Genomic DNA, 17,196 nt, shown 5'->3' on the forward strand with positions numbered 1-17,196 from the left:
CTACCTGACAGTCCAGTTGACCACCACTCTCTACTCCAGTTTGATATATAAACAGCGATATAAATAAACAGTTATAGATGAGGGATTTTGCTGTATTCTGGGAGGTGTTTTTTTGTTTTATCTGTTTCATTTTTCTGTTGGAGATTTCCATCTGTTCTCTTTTCTAGACAGAGGTGCATGATAAGGGCAAAAGTTATTATGTCAGCTATTAGGTGTTTTTTGTTTTTTTTTTTCCTGTTCTTTACAGATATGTAATCTCTTCCAATAGAATTTTTCTTCTGGACAAACATGAAAATGAAAATCAGTTTATTCCCCAACATGAATGCATTCTGGATGTCCCTGATGCCATGATTGTTGCAGCTTTTTAAGAGAAACAATCTCTTCCAGGGAAGGAGGCGACATTTTTCCTTCTTCATTAAAAGCATATTCTGGACAACGCATATTTGAACAACAGATTTATAATTTAAACAACATTTCACACACAGTTGGGAGGAGAGAGTGGGCAAAGACTGCAATGAGATTCCCAACACATCTTAAGAGTAAAAATTACTAGATTACTCAAGGCATGAGCTCACAGTAAGCAATAGTTTTAACAAGGTAAGAAATATGTGACAAGGACACTGAGCCCATAAACCAGGCTTTGCTACAGGCTTGTTCTGCATGATGAAGTGCTGTGCACTATGCCCAAGGACCCCAGGCCCCAGTTGCTGCTGGATCACAATGGGGATCCTCATCAGGGTAGAACACGGGCACTGAACGTTTATGATAATACTGAAGCCGTGAGAGCAATTTTTCTACTACATGAGGATGTTTTTCAGACAAATCATTTTTCTCTTCAGGATCATGAACAATATCAAATAACCAAAGTCTCTTTGTTGGTGGATCAGATGATTGAATCCTTGACTCATTGAACAAAGATGGTGGAGGGAACCAATGACTGCAGCCTGCAGAAAGAGGAACAGACCAGGGGTTAATTCTCAGATACAGTGCATCAGTATGGAGACATAAGAGTTATACTGCTATCAATGAATTCACTAGGTCCTTTGACAAGCCACTGGACAGTGACTGTTGCTGCATTCTTTAACTCCATCACAGCACCAGAGTACCTCTAGTCCAGGGATACCTACACAGGAGTCCTCTTTATACAAAAAAGCTGCACCATTGGGATTCAAAATTCTATGTCACTTAATTTCATATTAATTAATTTAATGGACTTGCTTCTTGGATTCAATGATCCTCATGGGTCCCTTCCAACTTGACATAATGTGTCATTAGGATTTTAGAAGGGTCCCTTCTAGATTTTTGCATGTGATCAAAAACCTGAGAAATTAGCAGAATAGCTAAAAGAAATGAGCATACATTAAACAGAATTAAACTGTGTTTGGGGCAGGTGGGAGATGTGATATACTATACAAAAAGGAGTTACTTCATTACCTGGATATCCAGTTAGTAACTTCCATTTTCCATGTCGGATTGCTGCATGCATGGATATATTGAAATATGAGTCATTCCATGGAGAAGAATTACTCTGTGGTAAAGATGTCCTGTTGTCAATGCTAAGACCTTAATAAAACAGTAAACTAAGTTACATACATTACACATGCATGAAATAATTGTTAGAATTCTATTGGAAAACAAAGCAGTATCATCCATTTATTTTTATGTATTCAATGAACAATTTGTCACATATATGTGAAAACATCTGTGCTATGTTTCACTGGAGGCATTTAACTCGACTTGAACTGCACTGCAAAAAGTCATCAGTGGAAAATGTCACATCTTAGTCTGGATAACTGGACTCATTTCCTATACAGACATTGTATCTGTATCTCATATATCTGTATTAAGGATGTTCATGATTGGAATTGCTAAGTTTGCTCATAAAAGTGCCTGTATTTTTTGCCAGTCAGGAATATAGAACTGAAAGATCTCCTAAATCACTGCTACTACTGTTACGTTCGTAGATCACTCCAGGGACCAAGTCCCAGGTCCTGACATGACATGCAGCCTTCTCTTCTCCAGGCTGAACAGCCAAAACTTCCTCAGCCTGTCTTCATACAGGAGGTGCTCCGGTCCCCTGATCATCCTCGTGGCCCTCCTCTGGACTTGTTCCAACAGTTCCATGTCCTTTTTACGTTGAGGACACCAGAACTGCACACAATACTCCAGGTGAGGTCTCACAAGAGCAGAGTAGAGGGGCAAGATCACCTCCTTCGACCTGATTGCTGACAGGACTGACAGTTTCTTACATCATACAAGCACCAGATACAGAACTAATTTAAATAAAAATATTCCTTGATATGAATTCTCTTCTTCTCATCCTATGACTTCCACCTTAAGCTTGGATATTCCTCCCCCTGCATGCAACCCACTTTCTCCTCTTCAACCCAGCTGTTCAGTTTCTACCTTTGTCTTCATTCTTCAACTTCTGGTAGTGCAGGTGAAACACAAAATGAATGGGCATTGTATGGATTTTACAGGGATTCCTTTTCCAATCTGGCAGACTAAAGAGGTCACATTCTTTTTTTGTTTTGGTAAAAAAGAGAAAACTTTTATTCCCATAGCATTTAAGCAGTTTTTCTCTGCACCTGTTCTAGATTGCTGTTTTGGGGTAGGTTCATTTGTTGTTTTGTGTTTTTATGTTGTGTTTTTTTTTTTTCCAGTATGAGTGTCCAGGCAGTAACAACAGCCCCATGGACTAATTCAGCAGATGCCTTTTATAGGTCTGTGTAATCAAGTCTGCTGTTAAATGCCTGCCTACCCTTCTTATACACTTGTATCTAAAAAATTTGATATTTTTGCTTGTGCAAAGAGGCTAGACATTTTATTTTTCTGCTGTTTGATCACCTGCATAGCAGTGGCTGCTGAAATACTAAAGCTTTGTTTTTCCCTTAAAAGAAAAATCCCACAGCCTTTGTAATGAATTTTCAAACTGAAGCCACTGTTTCCTGAAGCCCAACTTCAGAGCCTCACCAGCTGCTATATTTCTTTTTAATTAGTCTCTTGGGAAATGATACAACTTTAATAATATAAGAAAGCAGTGAAATTTCATGCAGATACTTGTTTTCAAGTATTTAATGCTACAATGAATTGATTTAAATATTTTAGAGTTTTGTTTGGAGTTGTAGGTCTCTGAAAAATATTCAAATAGCTTTTATACCTCTCTAGGAAAAAAAAAGTCCTTCAGAAATATTGCCCTTGGCAAGTGACTACAGAGTTTATATCATATATGAAGACCATTCTCAGTCTTGACAGCCTGAAAAATGGTTCCAGGAGTTACTGGAATCTGTTATCAGCGTCGTTCCCAGGCCGAAAGTCAAAAACACTGCACTGCACCAACTACTAAGAAGGAGAAAAATGACTGCTACTGCTGAACCCAGGACACAGGGATAGCATAAAGAAATAAGAATATTAATTTGTATTAGCAGTGGCTTCCAGTGCGCAGATCTGTCTGTATCAGCGTAGACAAGTCAGTCATTTGCTTAAGGCTTGTTTTGCACTTATACCAGAACATAAATCAAGGGTAATGTAATTGAAAGAATGGATTCACAGCGGATTTATTGTACTGTGATTGAAATAAGAATCTGATACCTACATTACTTCTGTCTTCAATCATACCATTTTAAATTTAAAAAAGCCCCTACAATTTACAGAAATGCTAAAGATAACAGGTTTTGCCACACTGAAGTAGTTATTTGGTAAATTCAACCCAGCAGTGTATCCTAAGAAGTAATTAACAACTGAGGAGTCAAAGCAAAACAGAAGAGATAAACCAAAACTGCTTACTTTGTCCAGCAGTCTGTTCTTTCACTTCACTTTCTAAGCATAAGGAAGGTCATAAAAAACGATGCAGTGTGCTTAGCCCCGTGTTTTAACTCTAGCCTTTTGAAAAAGCTTTTCTGACCTCATTCAGTATCCCATGTGTACCCCTGATTTAGGTTGGCTGGCTAGCTCTTCCAGAGTAAAAAACACTGTCTTCCTGTGTATTTTTGCATACACTTACAATAGGCTTCTGCTTAACTCATCAGTTCACCTATTCAACTGGCCAATGATTTTTGAGGGTGGAAAATAGGAAGAAACATTTCTTCACATTTCTTCCCTGGTGACCAATGTATGCTTGAGAATCGATCATTGACTCCTTGTCTTCTGCACAGTGACCTATCAGAAATTTATCTAAAATAAAAAAAAAATACAAACCTATCTGATCACCTTGAAAAGACAAAAACATCTGAAAATCCACTTCTTTTCTGTGTAACTGAAAGCCTTCTAAATTCTTCTGCAATTGATGTACCCCAAAATAACTTTATGACCCTCTGGTGCTGCATGAATAAAAAGAAGAAGGGTTGATCCAGTTTTATTACATTTTACAGCTTTAGATGTCTTATCAGAAGCTCTCTACTTCTCTTCCTTCATGAGGTCTATAAATCCAACTTGGGTTATTTTTCTAAGCTTACAATGCTCTCGACGGCTTTCACTGATATTTATTCTCTGAAATATTTAATATTCAATCATGTGCAAATACTAAAAAAAAAAAAAAAAAAAAAATTTTTCCTAGCAGAATTTAAAAAAAAATAGCAAAGACAACAGAAGGACACTGCAACACAGTACATGGTAGGTAGGCTGGAAAATTCAGATCTGCCAGCACCCCTCCGTAAGTATTTCCTATGATTTGTCTCAATCTTTTGCTTTCTGCTTTGCAAAGCAAACATGTAAAGTGCTGCATAGCTGTAATTTGTAAAAAAAGGTTATTTAAGGATAGTCTACACACATATGGTAAATCTCAGAGGTTAAAAAAAAAGGTACAATCTGAACTTGTACCTAAAGGCTCATTCTTTAGATCAGTTTGAAAAGTAAATTTGTGGAAACATTTTATTAAATGCAATCAATTTCTGAAGAGTATATTCATTTAACCACATCTAATTTTTAATAATAAGAAGGAAGAAGATAAACTACAGATTTTCAACTGAGATTTGAAAAAGAGAATATATGGGGAATACATATTCTGTATCTATATATACAGTGATATTTGCACAGATCTTGTCAGCATAGATCAATTGTTCTCATTCTTCTAGCTCTCCTTCGTTCTTTAAATGAGACCAACTCATGCAATTCATGGAAATGTAAAATGTGGAGATACAAATAGGCAGTACATCTAAAAATAAAATATTCTGCCTTCAGCCTATGATTAAGATGATGAAAATGATACATGCTGAGAAGAAGTTCTCTTGGTTGGTGAGAGATCAAAGAGTGTAAAGTTCTCTCTAACATGCCATTTAGTGAGGTCCCAACCACAAAATTTAAAGGGTCCAAAAGAATATTGCTTGAAGCATGCTATATTTCTGTACACTGTGGTCTACAATACTAGTGTGCAGTGTGGCAATGTTGGGTACTGGAGAGCAATTTTGGAGAAAGACAAAAGAACATCAATTTATTATTTATTTAGGAGACATAGCCCTGCCTAAAAAGTTAATCTAAACAGCCTGAGTGTCAGATTGACTATGCCTCTACAATTTACCAACTTCCCACACAGTAACAAAAAGATTCTTTTATAACCAGTTACGTATAATGAGTGCCCTTTACAAACAAAAGAAGCAAATGAAGCTTCTACCTTTGGTTCTTCATCTTAGAACTTATCCTCCATTTGCAGTGTATCTCCCAAATGAAAAAGTGAAAAACAGCAACATTCCTATAGTTTAACTTCTATTTATAATACCCTAATGTAGGCGCAGATTCAGCCATATGACAGGGACGATACAATCACATAAAGCTCCAAGCTTAATTGCAAACTGCTTAATGGAAAAAACTGAAAAGCATGCATTAAGAAAAGCCACAAAACACAGGGTGAAGTAAGATTTTAGATGGCTCACACTCTTTCCAGTGCAAATTAGACACACATCTGAAACAAATAATAAACAGGTGCTAGTGCTTTGCAGATGTAAAGTACATTGAAGATCCTTCGCCATAGCAGGAATATCACCACCATTTCCTGTAACAGAAGTGTGTGCGCATATTACACCACCTGGATGTACAAACAGTTTGATACCCTGTGGTTTGCACTGTATACCACACAAAAGGATTCCCTAGATATTCTCTTAGTAACTAGAATTAACTCTGTAGTTCTTTTTCATTATAAATTTTGTCTGGCTATGCAGTTACCCGGAAGGGCTAGATCACTGCTCGGGTTGGGCTGGGTATCAGTTGGTGGGTGGTAAGTAGTTGTATTCTCTTCCCTTGTTGTTTCCCTTATCATTATTATTATTGATGGCAGCAGCAGCAGTGGTTTGTGTTATACCTGAGTTACTGGACTGCTCTTATCTCAACCCGTGTGAGTTACATTCTTTGGATTCTCCTCCCCACCACACTGGGAGCTGGAGGAGGAAGGTGGGAGAGTGAGCGAGCAGCTGCGTGGTTTCTGGATTACAGCTGGGCTTAAACCACGACACCATCTTGTGTGATGTTTTAGTTGACAGGAGGCATACCAATGTAACACACCGGGCCAACAGTTTCAGTGCTTACTACTTGGACCTCATGAAACATCTTGAATGAAGGCACATCATCTTGGCAGTTGCTAATATATTTAGTGTGACTACAGTCTCTACCTGGCCTGATTAGACATCAACTACACAGCATGAATCCACAGTGAGAAAAACTCAAGCGTGCTGAAAAACGGCATGAGACATAAATTCTTTAGGAAGTTCATCATCTACTTTTGCCAGCAACAGTCATGTTCCAATTGGACTAGACTACATTGTGTGAGCAAATGTAACTTGGCTACATCCTCAAATTCAATTACATGCAATTTTTTCTCTATCACCAACATATTTTGTGGAAAACCTCCATGTTACTCTATTGCTTTGTAAAATCTTCTTTTAATAGCATATCAGCTTATTGCTATCAGAACAGCTAGAATATCTGCCTTAGCTGCTGGCCCCCTGCCATCCTTACCCCAGTGTGATAAAAGAGATTTCATTTTGTCAGCAGGCACCACATAAGCTGCAAATGTCACTAAGACTGCACTGCAATAAGGTTCTGCTTGTTTGCAAAGACCCTTGAGAGAATCACTGGGAGTGCTCACATTTTCAGGCATATCTCTGTTAACAGAGGCTGGAGAGACTCACAGTGAGCTATAGGAGTGACAAGAGGGACCCATCACAGGATACCATCAGTTACACCCTCAGAGCAAGGAATGCAGTCATAACAAAGTTGTGTCACATAGGCAAAAGGCAAGAAACTACTGAATTGCAGAGAGTAGTGCTTGCAGTAAGGCAGCTTTGGGGAATAAAGTGGCACTTAATGCACATGTCCGAAGAGATATTGCATATAAAATAATCTTGTGCATACAGACTGTTAGCTCACTGAAAACTGTCACTCCAGGAAGACAGGTTTTCAAACGATTGTGTCACCTCGCAACGACAAGTTCAAGAGGATAAATTATTTTTTTTCTTTTAACTTCTGCTGAGATCATACTCTAAAGCACTATGGGTGATCAAGAAAAGTTTCTTCACTTTACAAAAATGTTTTTATTAAGGGAGAAGTGAACAACTCTGCATGTTGCAGACTAGAATTCTGCTTAATAGTTGAATCAAACGCTGGAAACTAAATCACTCAGGCTCTTCCTTTTTCCTTCTTCTTTGCTGAGGAAACTTAGAGGGAAAAGAAGAGGCTTATAAAAGGTGGAAGCAAGGACAGGCAGCCTGGGAAGAAAACAGGGATGTTGTCCAGGAAGCTAGGGACCAGGTTAGGAAAGCTAAGGTCCAGTTAGAATTAAACTTGGCTACGGATGTTAAGGATAACAGGAAGGGATTCTATAGGTACACTGCAAATAAAAGACAGACTAGGGACACAAGGGCCCCCTCCAGAAGCTATCAGGAGAACTGGCTACCCTGGATTTGGAGAAGGCTGAGGTTCTGAATGACTTCTTTGCCTCAGTCTTCACTGGCAAAGCCTCTGACCACACCACCCAAGTCTTGGAAGGCAGATGCAGGGACTGTAAGAATAAAGACCTTAGGCCTGTTGTAGGAGAGGATCTGGTTTGAGACCATCTTAAGAACCTGAATGTGCACAGGTCCATGGGTCCTGAAGGAGCTGGCAAATGAAGTTGCTAAGCCACTGGCCATCGTATTTGAAAAATCATGGCAGTCAGGTGAAGTTCCTGATGACTGGAAAAAGGGAAATATAACCCCCATTTTTGAGAAGGGGAAAAGGGATGATCCAGAGAACTACAGGCCAGTCAGTCTCACCTCTGTGCCTAGCAAAACCTTGGAGCAGATTCTCCCTGGAAGGCATGCTAAGGCACATGAAAATCAACAAGGTGGTTGGTGACAGCCAGCATGGCTTCACTAAGGGGAAATCCTGCCTGACCAATTTGGTGGCCTTCTACGATGGAGCTACAGAACTGATGGCCAGGGGTAGAGCAGTTGATGTCATCTACCTGGACTTGTGCAAAGCGTTCGACACTGTCCCACACGACATCCTTGTCTCTAATGTGGAGAGACTTCAATTTGATGGATGGACCACTTGGTGGATAAAGAATTGGCTGGATGGCTGCACACAAAGAGTTGTGGTCAATGGCTCAATGTCAGGCTGGAGACCAGTAACGAGTGGTGTCCCTCAGGGATCGGTGTTGGGACCGGTCTTGTTTGACGTCTTTGTCGCTGACATGGACAGTGGGATTGAGTGCGCCCTCAGCAAGTTTGCCAATGACACCAAGCTGTGTGGTTCGGTTGATACTCTGGAGGGAAGGAATGCCATCCAGAGGGACCTTGACATGCTTGTGAGGTGGGCTGATGCCAGCCTTATGAAGTTTAACAAAGCCAAGTGCAAGGACTTGCGGGTGTTGGTTGATGAGAAACTTAACGTGAGCCAGCTTCAGTGTGGACCCGCAGCCCAGAAAGCCAACCGTATCCTGGGCTGCCTCAAAAGGAGCGTGACCAGCAGGTCAAGCGAGGTGATCCTGCCCCTCTTCTGCTCTCATGAGACCTCACTTGGAGTATTGCGTGCAGTTCTGGTGTCCTCAACATAAGAAGGACATGGAGCTGTCGGAACAAGTCCAGAGAAGGGCCACAAGGATGATCAGGGGACTGGAGCACCTCCTGTATGAAGACAGGCTGAGAAAGTTGGGGCTGTTCAGCCTGGAGAAGAGAAGGCTGCGTGGAGACCTCATAGCAGCCTTCCAGTATCTGAAGGGAGTCTACAAGGATGCTGGGGAGGGACTCCTCATTAGGGTCTGTAGTGATAGGACAAGGGGTAACGAGTAAAAACTTAAACAGGGTAAGTTTAGATTGGATATAAGGAAGAAATTTATTACTGTGAGGGTGGTGAGGCACTGGAATAGGCTGCCCAGGGAGGTTGTGTTCAAGGCTGAGTTGGACAGAGCCTTGGGGGACATGGTTTAGTGTGAGGTGTCCCTGCCCATGACAGGGGGTTTGGAACTAAATGATCTTAAGGTCCTTTCCAACCCTAACTTTTCTATGATTCCACAAGAACTTAAAAGCAACAAGCAATAATCAGTATTATTTTCACAGTAAGCCAATGCATATGCCTCCCCGCCTCTTGTGATCTGATTAGTAGTCTATAAAACCACAAAGGAGATTCCCAGACAGAAGTCTGGGGCTGGTGAACCAAAAACCACTTACACATGAAACCCAAACAGAAAGAGAGTATTTTCTAGTATGTTTAATATCATCTTTAAAATCAACATACTATTTGGTATAGAATCAACATCCAAGAAATCTCTGTTATATTCACCAGTTTCTACATAATGTCAGATAAATGGTAATGGTATCATTCTCCTACTGCTTCCATTAAAATAAATCATAAGGTTTTGCACATAACAGCTTCTGCTCCAATGGAAATAATTTTACTCTATTATCAGGATTTAAAACATTTACTTGTATGATGCTCATTAAGTAGAAAGGAAATAAAACCAAAGCAGTTCAAAAATCACAAGTGATTACTTTTCTATTAAAAGACATTGTAGACTCCTTTGAATCACCTGAGCCTGCTTTTGTGCTGCAATAGCAGAAGCGCTAGGTTAAAAAAATCACAGACTTTCTTAAATGTTATGGAACTCCACATAAATATTACCCTCGAGAAAGCTGTCTGCAACTTCCTCGAAATCTTATACAAAACTTCAGGTAACAGGCACCCAAACACTTGATTCTTTATAGGAGTATGCATCTGGAAAGGAAAACACAAAGTTGAGAAATGAACCATAACTTCACTGCAGTAAAACTCGTGAAGCCACCCTGCAGCTTTTCTTTGTGGTCAGAGCTGCTTCCCACAGCCACATCTTCTGAACTCTCCTTAAGTGTCATTTTTCCATCTGTCCAATACTTCCCTCCCTAAAGACGGAAATTGCCAGGTCACATTGAAAGCCCTAGCAATTGGTAACTGAGTTTCCCTGACTATTACAAAGAGATTTGAACTGTGATCTTCTATCCTTCAAGAGAGATTTCTCCTCAACAGTCTGTATGAAACTCTAGGATGGATATTTTCTCCATATTTTCCAGCTCACATCAGATCATAAATACAAATATTTTTAATAACACGGAAATAAAAGCCTTTATCTTAGTGATGAGATATCCACTTGTGCCAAATTCGTACATAAACTTAATTTACACAGGAAAGCAAGCAAATTTTATGGGTACGTCATTTGTAATTCTTAAGAATCTTAAACCACTAGGTTCTTAATTTCTTACTATCTTCTAAATTTTAATGTAATGATCTATGTGTTTTTCTAGCTTCCCTAGATGCAAAATATTCTATAGGCACAGACTGGTTTTCATTTGCAAGCAGTCTGGTGTATAGTTTTATTAGCAGGCAGTCTACAAATACATCTAAATTAGAGACTCTACATCACACCATAAAACTCAGAATGGCAGTGAAAAAAAAAAAAATCCAGATTTCCTTAGGTATTTCACAGTTTGGAAGTACCTGGATCTGGGAAGAACAGACAGAAGATGGCAGGAAGGTTTAATGTTGGAACGTAAGAACATAGAAATACCTTTCAGCATACACTGTTTCGAATTGAAGGTCATTTTAGCAATTGGAAAGCTGTACTCTTCACACTGTTCAGCTGCATACATAATACAAATAGTATGCATCTGTGGACTGGGTAAAAAATTATACTGTTTTTTCTGTCTATTTGAATTCCTTTATGTTTTAGGATTAGCTCCAACATGTTTTAATTTAACATGAGATTTTTTTTTTCTTCTCCTAAATATCTAGAGATAATATATGGAACATGGTTCAAGTTTTTAGTATATACAGTAGATCATAGTGGTTACAGCATTGAAAGCAGTGAAAGTACCACTTTAATTTCCACTGATGAACATAAAAATTAAGTCTCTTACAAACACTAAAATTGGGACTCTCTCTTAGTAATATAATTTATACAGTTCCTAAAAATCTCAAATCAGTCAGTTGAATCAGCTACTTATCAGCAAGATAAGAAATAGTAAGACTATGTTTTCAAAGAAAATTCTACTGAGAAATACGAAAGCAAATGAGCAAAAGGCATAGTTAATATTTTTACAATTAGAAAATACACTTAGACCTTTAGAAACATAATGTTCTCATTTTTTTCTCAGTGGTATGGAAACACATGACTGTTCTCCACACACTTATAAATGAAATTGGAGGCACAGAGGGAATGTTTCTCTCCCCTGTAGCTACAAAAGCATAAAGTCTTTGATACAAGTAGATGAAGATTCCCCACCCAAAACTATCAGTTAACTGTGAACAGAAAATTTTGCACTGTTTTGTATTGTAATTTTGTAAATGATGCTGTACTGGAAATTTATTTTCAGCATTTTATACAATGGAAACTTCATGACAAGAATTACCTTTTGCTAGACATGATTCTGAGAAGCAACCTGTTGCTTTGTTTTCATTGGGAAATACACAGGACAAAGCAAACTCCAGGAGGAGATGTAAGAAATTCTCCCTGTTTCTTCAGCAAAATGCATGTTGTTATCTTGGCATGAATGCAACTCATGTTCCTTCTGCAACTGATTTAGCTGTGGGATCCAGTACGCACAAGACCATCAACTGGAGTATAAACAGTTCTGGCTAAAAGTGCCCATCTCACCAGAAGAGGTTTGATCCTCAGCAGTTTGTCTTTAAGTATTGATAACTACTGAAATTCAGCAAATCTCAGGCAGTGAACTGTCAAAATGAAATATCATCCACAAAATGTAGGGAAATTTTAAAGTTTCCTCATTATAATGGATAATGCTGTAAGTGTCTAGCCTGTTCTTTCTTGGGATATAAGACTTGAAGCAACTCATTGTATTTTCTCTAACTCCTACTTCCATGACTGGAGTTTTGGGAAGAGGCACAAATGCAAAGAGATGGAGAAATAGGCAGGAGAAAATGTTATGGATACTTGCCATAACACTCACGGATGCCATCATCCACAATAAAGCCAAAATTTAGAGCTTACTGCATGTCTCATAAAATACATATATTTTAAAGTCTTGTTCAACACCCACTCTATTAGATTTTACATCTAATCCATCCTGTTTTACATCCACTGCAAATTTAGTCTTCCTGCGAGAAAAACTACAGAGAAATATAGGGGAAAAAAGATATTCTTCTACTATAGGAAAACTTACACGTCAAAGTTTCAGTGTCTGACTTTAGTAGATGAGTAACACTGTAAACCCAAGCAGATTATTTAGACTGTTTTAAAGCAAACATGTATGAGAGTATCTTGTGAACAGACTGGTTTTGCATAGACATTGCTTGCTGTACATTAACAAACCTATAATGAGCAGGTTATTTGGTGCTTCTTAGACTTTTTTTTTTAGTGCTAAGCAGCACTAAAGAGAAGAATTCTCATAGAAATCAAAGCTTAAAGTTACAAGGTAGCTTTGAATAGCACTGTCTAATTCAGAAGCATTTTCTCTCTTCCCAATAACAAACACACACAATCAATACAAGACTCAAAAGAATTTCTTCATGGTTATTTCTAGGCCTACTGCAGTGCTATGAACCACTGTTGTTACTGATGTTCTGTTGTTACAAAAAACAGACAACTCTTCTCCCTGTTGGAGAGAAAATGCTGCGTAGTTTTTGCAAAGGCTCAAAGTCACACAATGCACCTTCTTCCATCTACTTCTTTACCTCTTCAACATAAAAAGTCAATTCATTTTTGCTTTTCTCCTCAGTCTTAAAAGCAACAGTTTTGCCTTCATGCTTATAATAAATACAATAAATACAATATTCAATAGTGTTTCTAAATCATTGCTCATAGGCAGTAGCAGCCCTTTGAAAATGACGATTTTTCCATTTTAGTTATATATGTATACCCTTTGTCTTACTTATAAAGCATGTTTTTGAAGTTGTATGTGTGTTTGTAGTTCTGATGCCTTAATTAACATGACAGTCCATGAAAATGTACCAGAAGGAAGGACAAGCTTCCTATCGTCACTTTGAAAAGTGGATGGCTCTGTAGGGTAACAAGGCCTTAGCATGTATGTATTTTTAACTTATTTCCCTTTTTTTGAACAGTAACGTATAGAGCAATTATTTCACCTCATCAAGGAAACTCTGAAAACGTCAAGGGCTCTTCCAGCCTAGACTGTGACAATGAATTACTGAAGAAATAAGGGGCTTTGCTACTTCACTGAGAAAAGACATTTTGTGACCTTTTGCTGCTTTATGGAAATAATGAGTTTTCTACAAAACTCTGAGCCTTTCTGTTACTTTATTAAAGTAAAAATATTTGAGGAATAGCCATGACCTTAACCTTGGAAGAATGACTAGAATACTGATCTTGAAGAAACAGGCGAGCCCAGAGACATTCTAACTTGCTATCATCAAATTTACAAGGACAAGGCGTAAGGCTGTGTCACAGTCAAACTCACCCAGTGAAGCTCATCTATCTTAATTCACTAGATCCACTAGTACCCTTCTAATTGCAGTTTTCTAATAGTAAAGTTTGATTCCAATGGAAAGATTTATACGGGAATATCATGCTCAGTCTCTTGCCTTTCAAAATGCATACTCTTCTTAGTTTCTACAAAAGTAAGCGTATGAAAATACTCTCATTATTTCTAAGTATTCACCTTGATTTTTATAATGGATTTCACCTTTACAAAAAAACACACCACACAAGCAATTCAGTAAAACCCAGAATTACTCATGACAGCAAAAAAAATCCCTGTGAACATCAACAAGTTGAAACATTTATCCAGATCATTATGTTGTTATAAAATTAAAGAATTAAAAAAACTCATTACTTTAAATAATAGCAAACTTACTAATACAGCCTACAAGGTCAAATATCACAAAATGAGAGATGGTAAAAGGAAATGCTTGACTTTCACTTTTGATGGCAAAACAAGAAAAAAACCCTCCAAATCTTATTTTTTCCAGGAAACAGATTTGAACTCAATGGAACAGTATTTATGAATTGAGGTCGTGTTGAGATGGCCTTATGTGAAATACCCAGACCTTACTTGTAATGTCGCAGTGTTCAAGGTAAAGAGAACTGAACAGCAGATAACCTGACTCTCACAGCCTTTGCACAATTATAACTTGACAGGTTTCCAGCTCAGAGATATTTCATTTGAAAAATGTAATTTAACATTTATGCCAGGACCTGCACAAAAATATAAAATGTTAGTGTTATGTTCAAATCGGTATAGGATATAACGAAGCATAAAAAAGAAGCAGTGCCAAGGGATTTCTGAATTCCAGTCATGTTGCTGGCAGTAGACATTTTATCAAGTGACTTAATATTTCAAAATTCTAAAAGAGATTATCTACATCCCAAAGGAAACATGGGGATTAATATTTATGAGGCTCACCAAACATGCAAGCCCTGTACACTTGGTATTGAATACTGCAGTGACGGACGGTTCACACTGACACACAGGTGGGCTAAGAGCCAAGGCAACATAGAACCACAGGCCAAACTTCCTGACCACAGAGCTACACCCCAGAAACTTCACACAGCCAACAGCCAGAAGAAAAACACTACTTATCTCTGATGTGAATGGCAGTGGAGCTGGCTGGAAATGGCAGCCTTCCATTAGGGAGTGGAGCTGAGCTCCAGCCAGAACTGCCAGGCCAGCATGAAAAGCACCACATGAAGTGATTGAGGGCCATGCATGGCTCCAGGATCACATATTGACAACTCCTGCTTTATAAACTTACAAGGGTCACTGCAATTTATTATTTTCTTCCAATGAAAAGATGACAGAGTAGATGCTCAGTATGCGTATGTATAATTCTTCAGGGAGATGGACTAGCAAAGAATGTATCTTTTTCCTCATTATTGACCATTCTCCTATTCCAACTGCCATAATGTATGTTCAGTCAGCTAACCATACTGGTCGCTTTTCTGCGTGTTTTTGACTTTTGAGAGTGGATTCTGTGTCCTTGCTTGGTACAGACATGGTGCATATTTATAACATCTGAAGCCCATGCAGCACACTCTTCCATGCATACTTACGTCTTCTGCTGCTATTGAATAACTCAATTTAACTCCATTACCAGGGATTGTTTTTTCACTTTTTTTTTTTTTTCTTTTTAAATAATCCTAAACCATCTGGATCATCAGTAATAAAACTGGGGAAGAAATCACTTATGGTCTGCAAAATCTCAGGAATCGTCTTTCACCTGGGCAAAATAAGTAATAAATGGGGCCTAAAGGAGCCTAGAGTGCCTATTCCTTAATCAAGATGAATCATTTTGGTATATGTATGGATATAATATATAATGCTACAGACATTATAATGCAATTTTAGTGCCCATGAATGATACATCAGTCCCTGAACTGAAATGGTTTCTCTATTGTAATATATGTTCATTCTGCATGTAGCAGATCTAGCCCCTTATAAGCAATCATTTATTTTGGCAATTAATAGCGCAATATATGAGGTAATGCCTTTTTCCAAATGTCAGGGAGAGCAATGTAAAATTTGATTAATTTTGCTCAAGGCAAATATAAGTTTGGAGAAAAATCAGAAAATGTTTTTACAAGTTCTCTGTCTTGGATGTCTGCCTCTATGAATAGATATCTTCAAAATAAATTGACTACAATTTTTTATGTCTTTGAAGTTTTAGTTTATGGTTAAGTCTGGAATTTTAAATGAAGCTAAAAGTTTTTTTCAGTCTAAACCAGCCCCACCCAATTACGTATTTATTTTGAATACAGATTTCTAATTTAAAGACCTTCAAATTCTTTTTGAAGAGGTGATGCTGTATATGTAGGTTACAAGATTCTGTGAATTTCACTAAATTCATTAATAAATTTTGCAAGTCAGATTAAAAAATAATACAGTGTGTACTGACAGATTCTGATTAACAACTCTGTATTAAAAGGGTACATTTCCTTTCACCATGTCATTCAGTTCTGATTCTCAAAACAAAACTGCCTTCCATGGGATATAAGGTTTCAAGACTGCTTTAAGACAGCCCATCTAGCAATGACTGTGTGGTCAGAAATATGTTTGGTTTAGCAGTTAGGGGAATTGAGACTTAAATCCAGTTGGTTTTTAATTCAGCTGAATCATCAAATGTTGATGAAATGCCATAAGGCTGTCTAAAAGAAAACAGAACTTTCACAATGGAAGAGCTGACATCACCTGTGCAGCTGCCAAACCATCAACAACTTGGCTTTTTTTCTTTTTTTAAGACAAAGTCAAAAAATGAGGCAAATCAATTTTGGTGTGGGTTTGGGTTCTTTTTTTCTTCCAATGCATGTAAATCAGATTTTTGATTTACATAACTTTTAATTTACTTTATGCATTTTATTTGCACTTTCTTAACCTATACGTTACAGAGAAAAATATACTCTGTTCCAACAGAATTTTAGCTTTCTGGTTTTAATTTTCTTATATTACTACAAACTCTTAAAACTAACAGAACATATGAATGTTTCAGACCCAAACCTTGAAGACATAGATCTTTCATACCAATGTCCTGCTTTTACATAATTACAACCTCTCTAATAAATTACAAATCTACACTGAGACCCAGCAATTGAGATATATATTCATTACATTCGAAATTATCAACCGAGTGATGAAGAAGCAACCAGTAAGACAAAAACAATGACTTTGAGCAAGGAGGGAGAGGAGCAACCACCTCTGAGGGGCCTGAGTCAGCTCAATCTGCAGAGCTCACCAAACTGGTTTAGTGCAGTGAGGTCCAACCAGAAGATGTGGCTCCCCACTCCTTCCC

At 38.0% G+C, this 17,196-nt stretch overlaps 1 protein-coding gene across 1 annotated transcript in view; it reads right to left on the bottom strand.

Moving 5' to 3' along the window:
- Positions 1-289: 289 nt before the first annotated feature.
- The window catches only part of ARSB (arylsulfatase B), a 59,939-nt gene continuing 43,032 nt past the window's right edge, over positions 290-17,196 (bottom strand). The window contains 2 exon segments of the mRNA XM_057405513.1: positions 290-944; positions 1,435-1,563. Coding sequence (XP_057261496.1) covers positions 679-944; positions 1,435-1,563 — 395 coding nt within the window. The 3' untranslated portion in view covers positions 290-678.

Source organism: Pezoporus wallicus, unplaced genomic scaffold (genome assembly GCF_028554395.1).
Source record: "Pezoporus wallicus isolate ANWC-B61680 ecotype Strahan unplaced genomic scaffold, APGP_CSIRO_Pwel_v1 scaffold_2696, whole genome shotgun sequence".
In the NCBI taxonomy this organism is placed as follows: Eukaryota; Metazoa; Chordata; class Aves; order Psittaciformes; family Psittacidae; genus Pezoporus; species Pezoporus wallicus.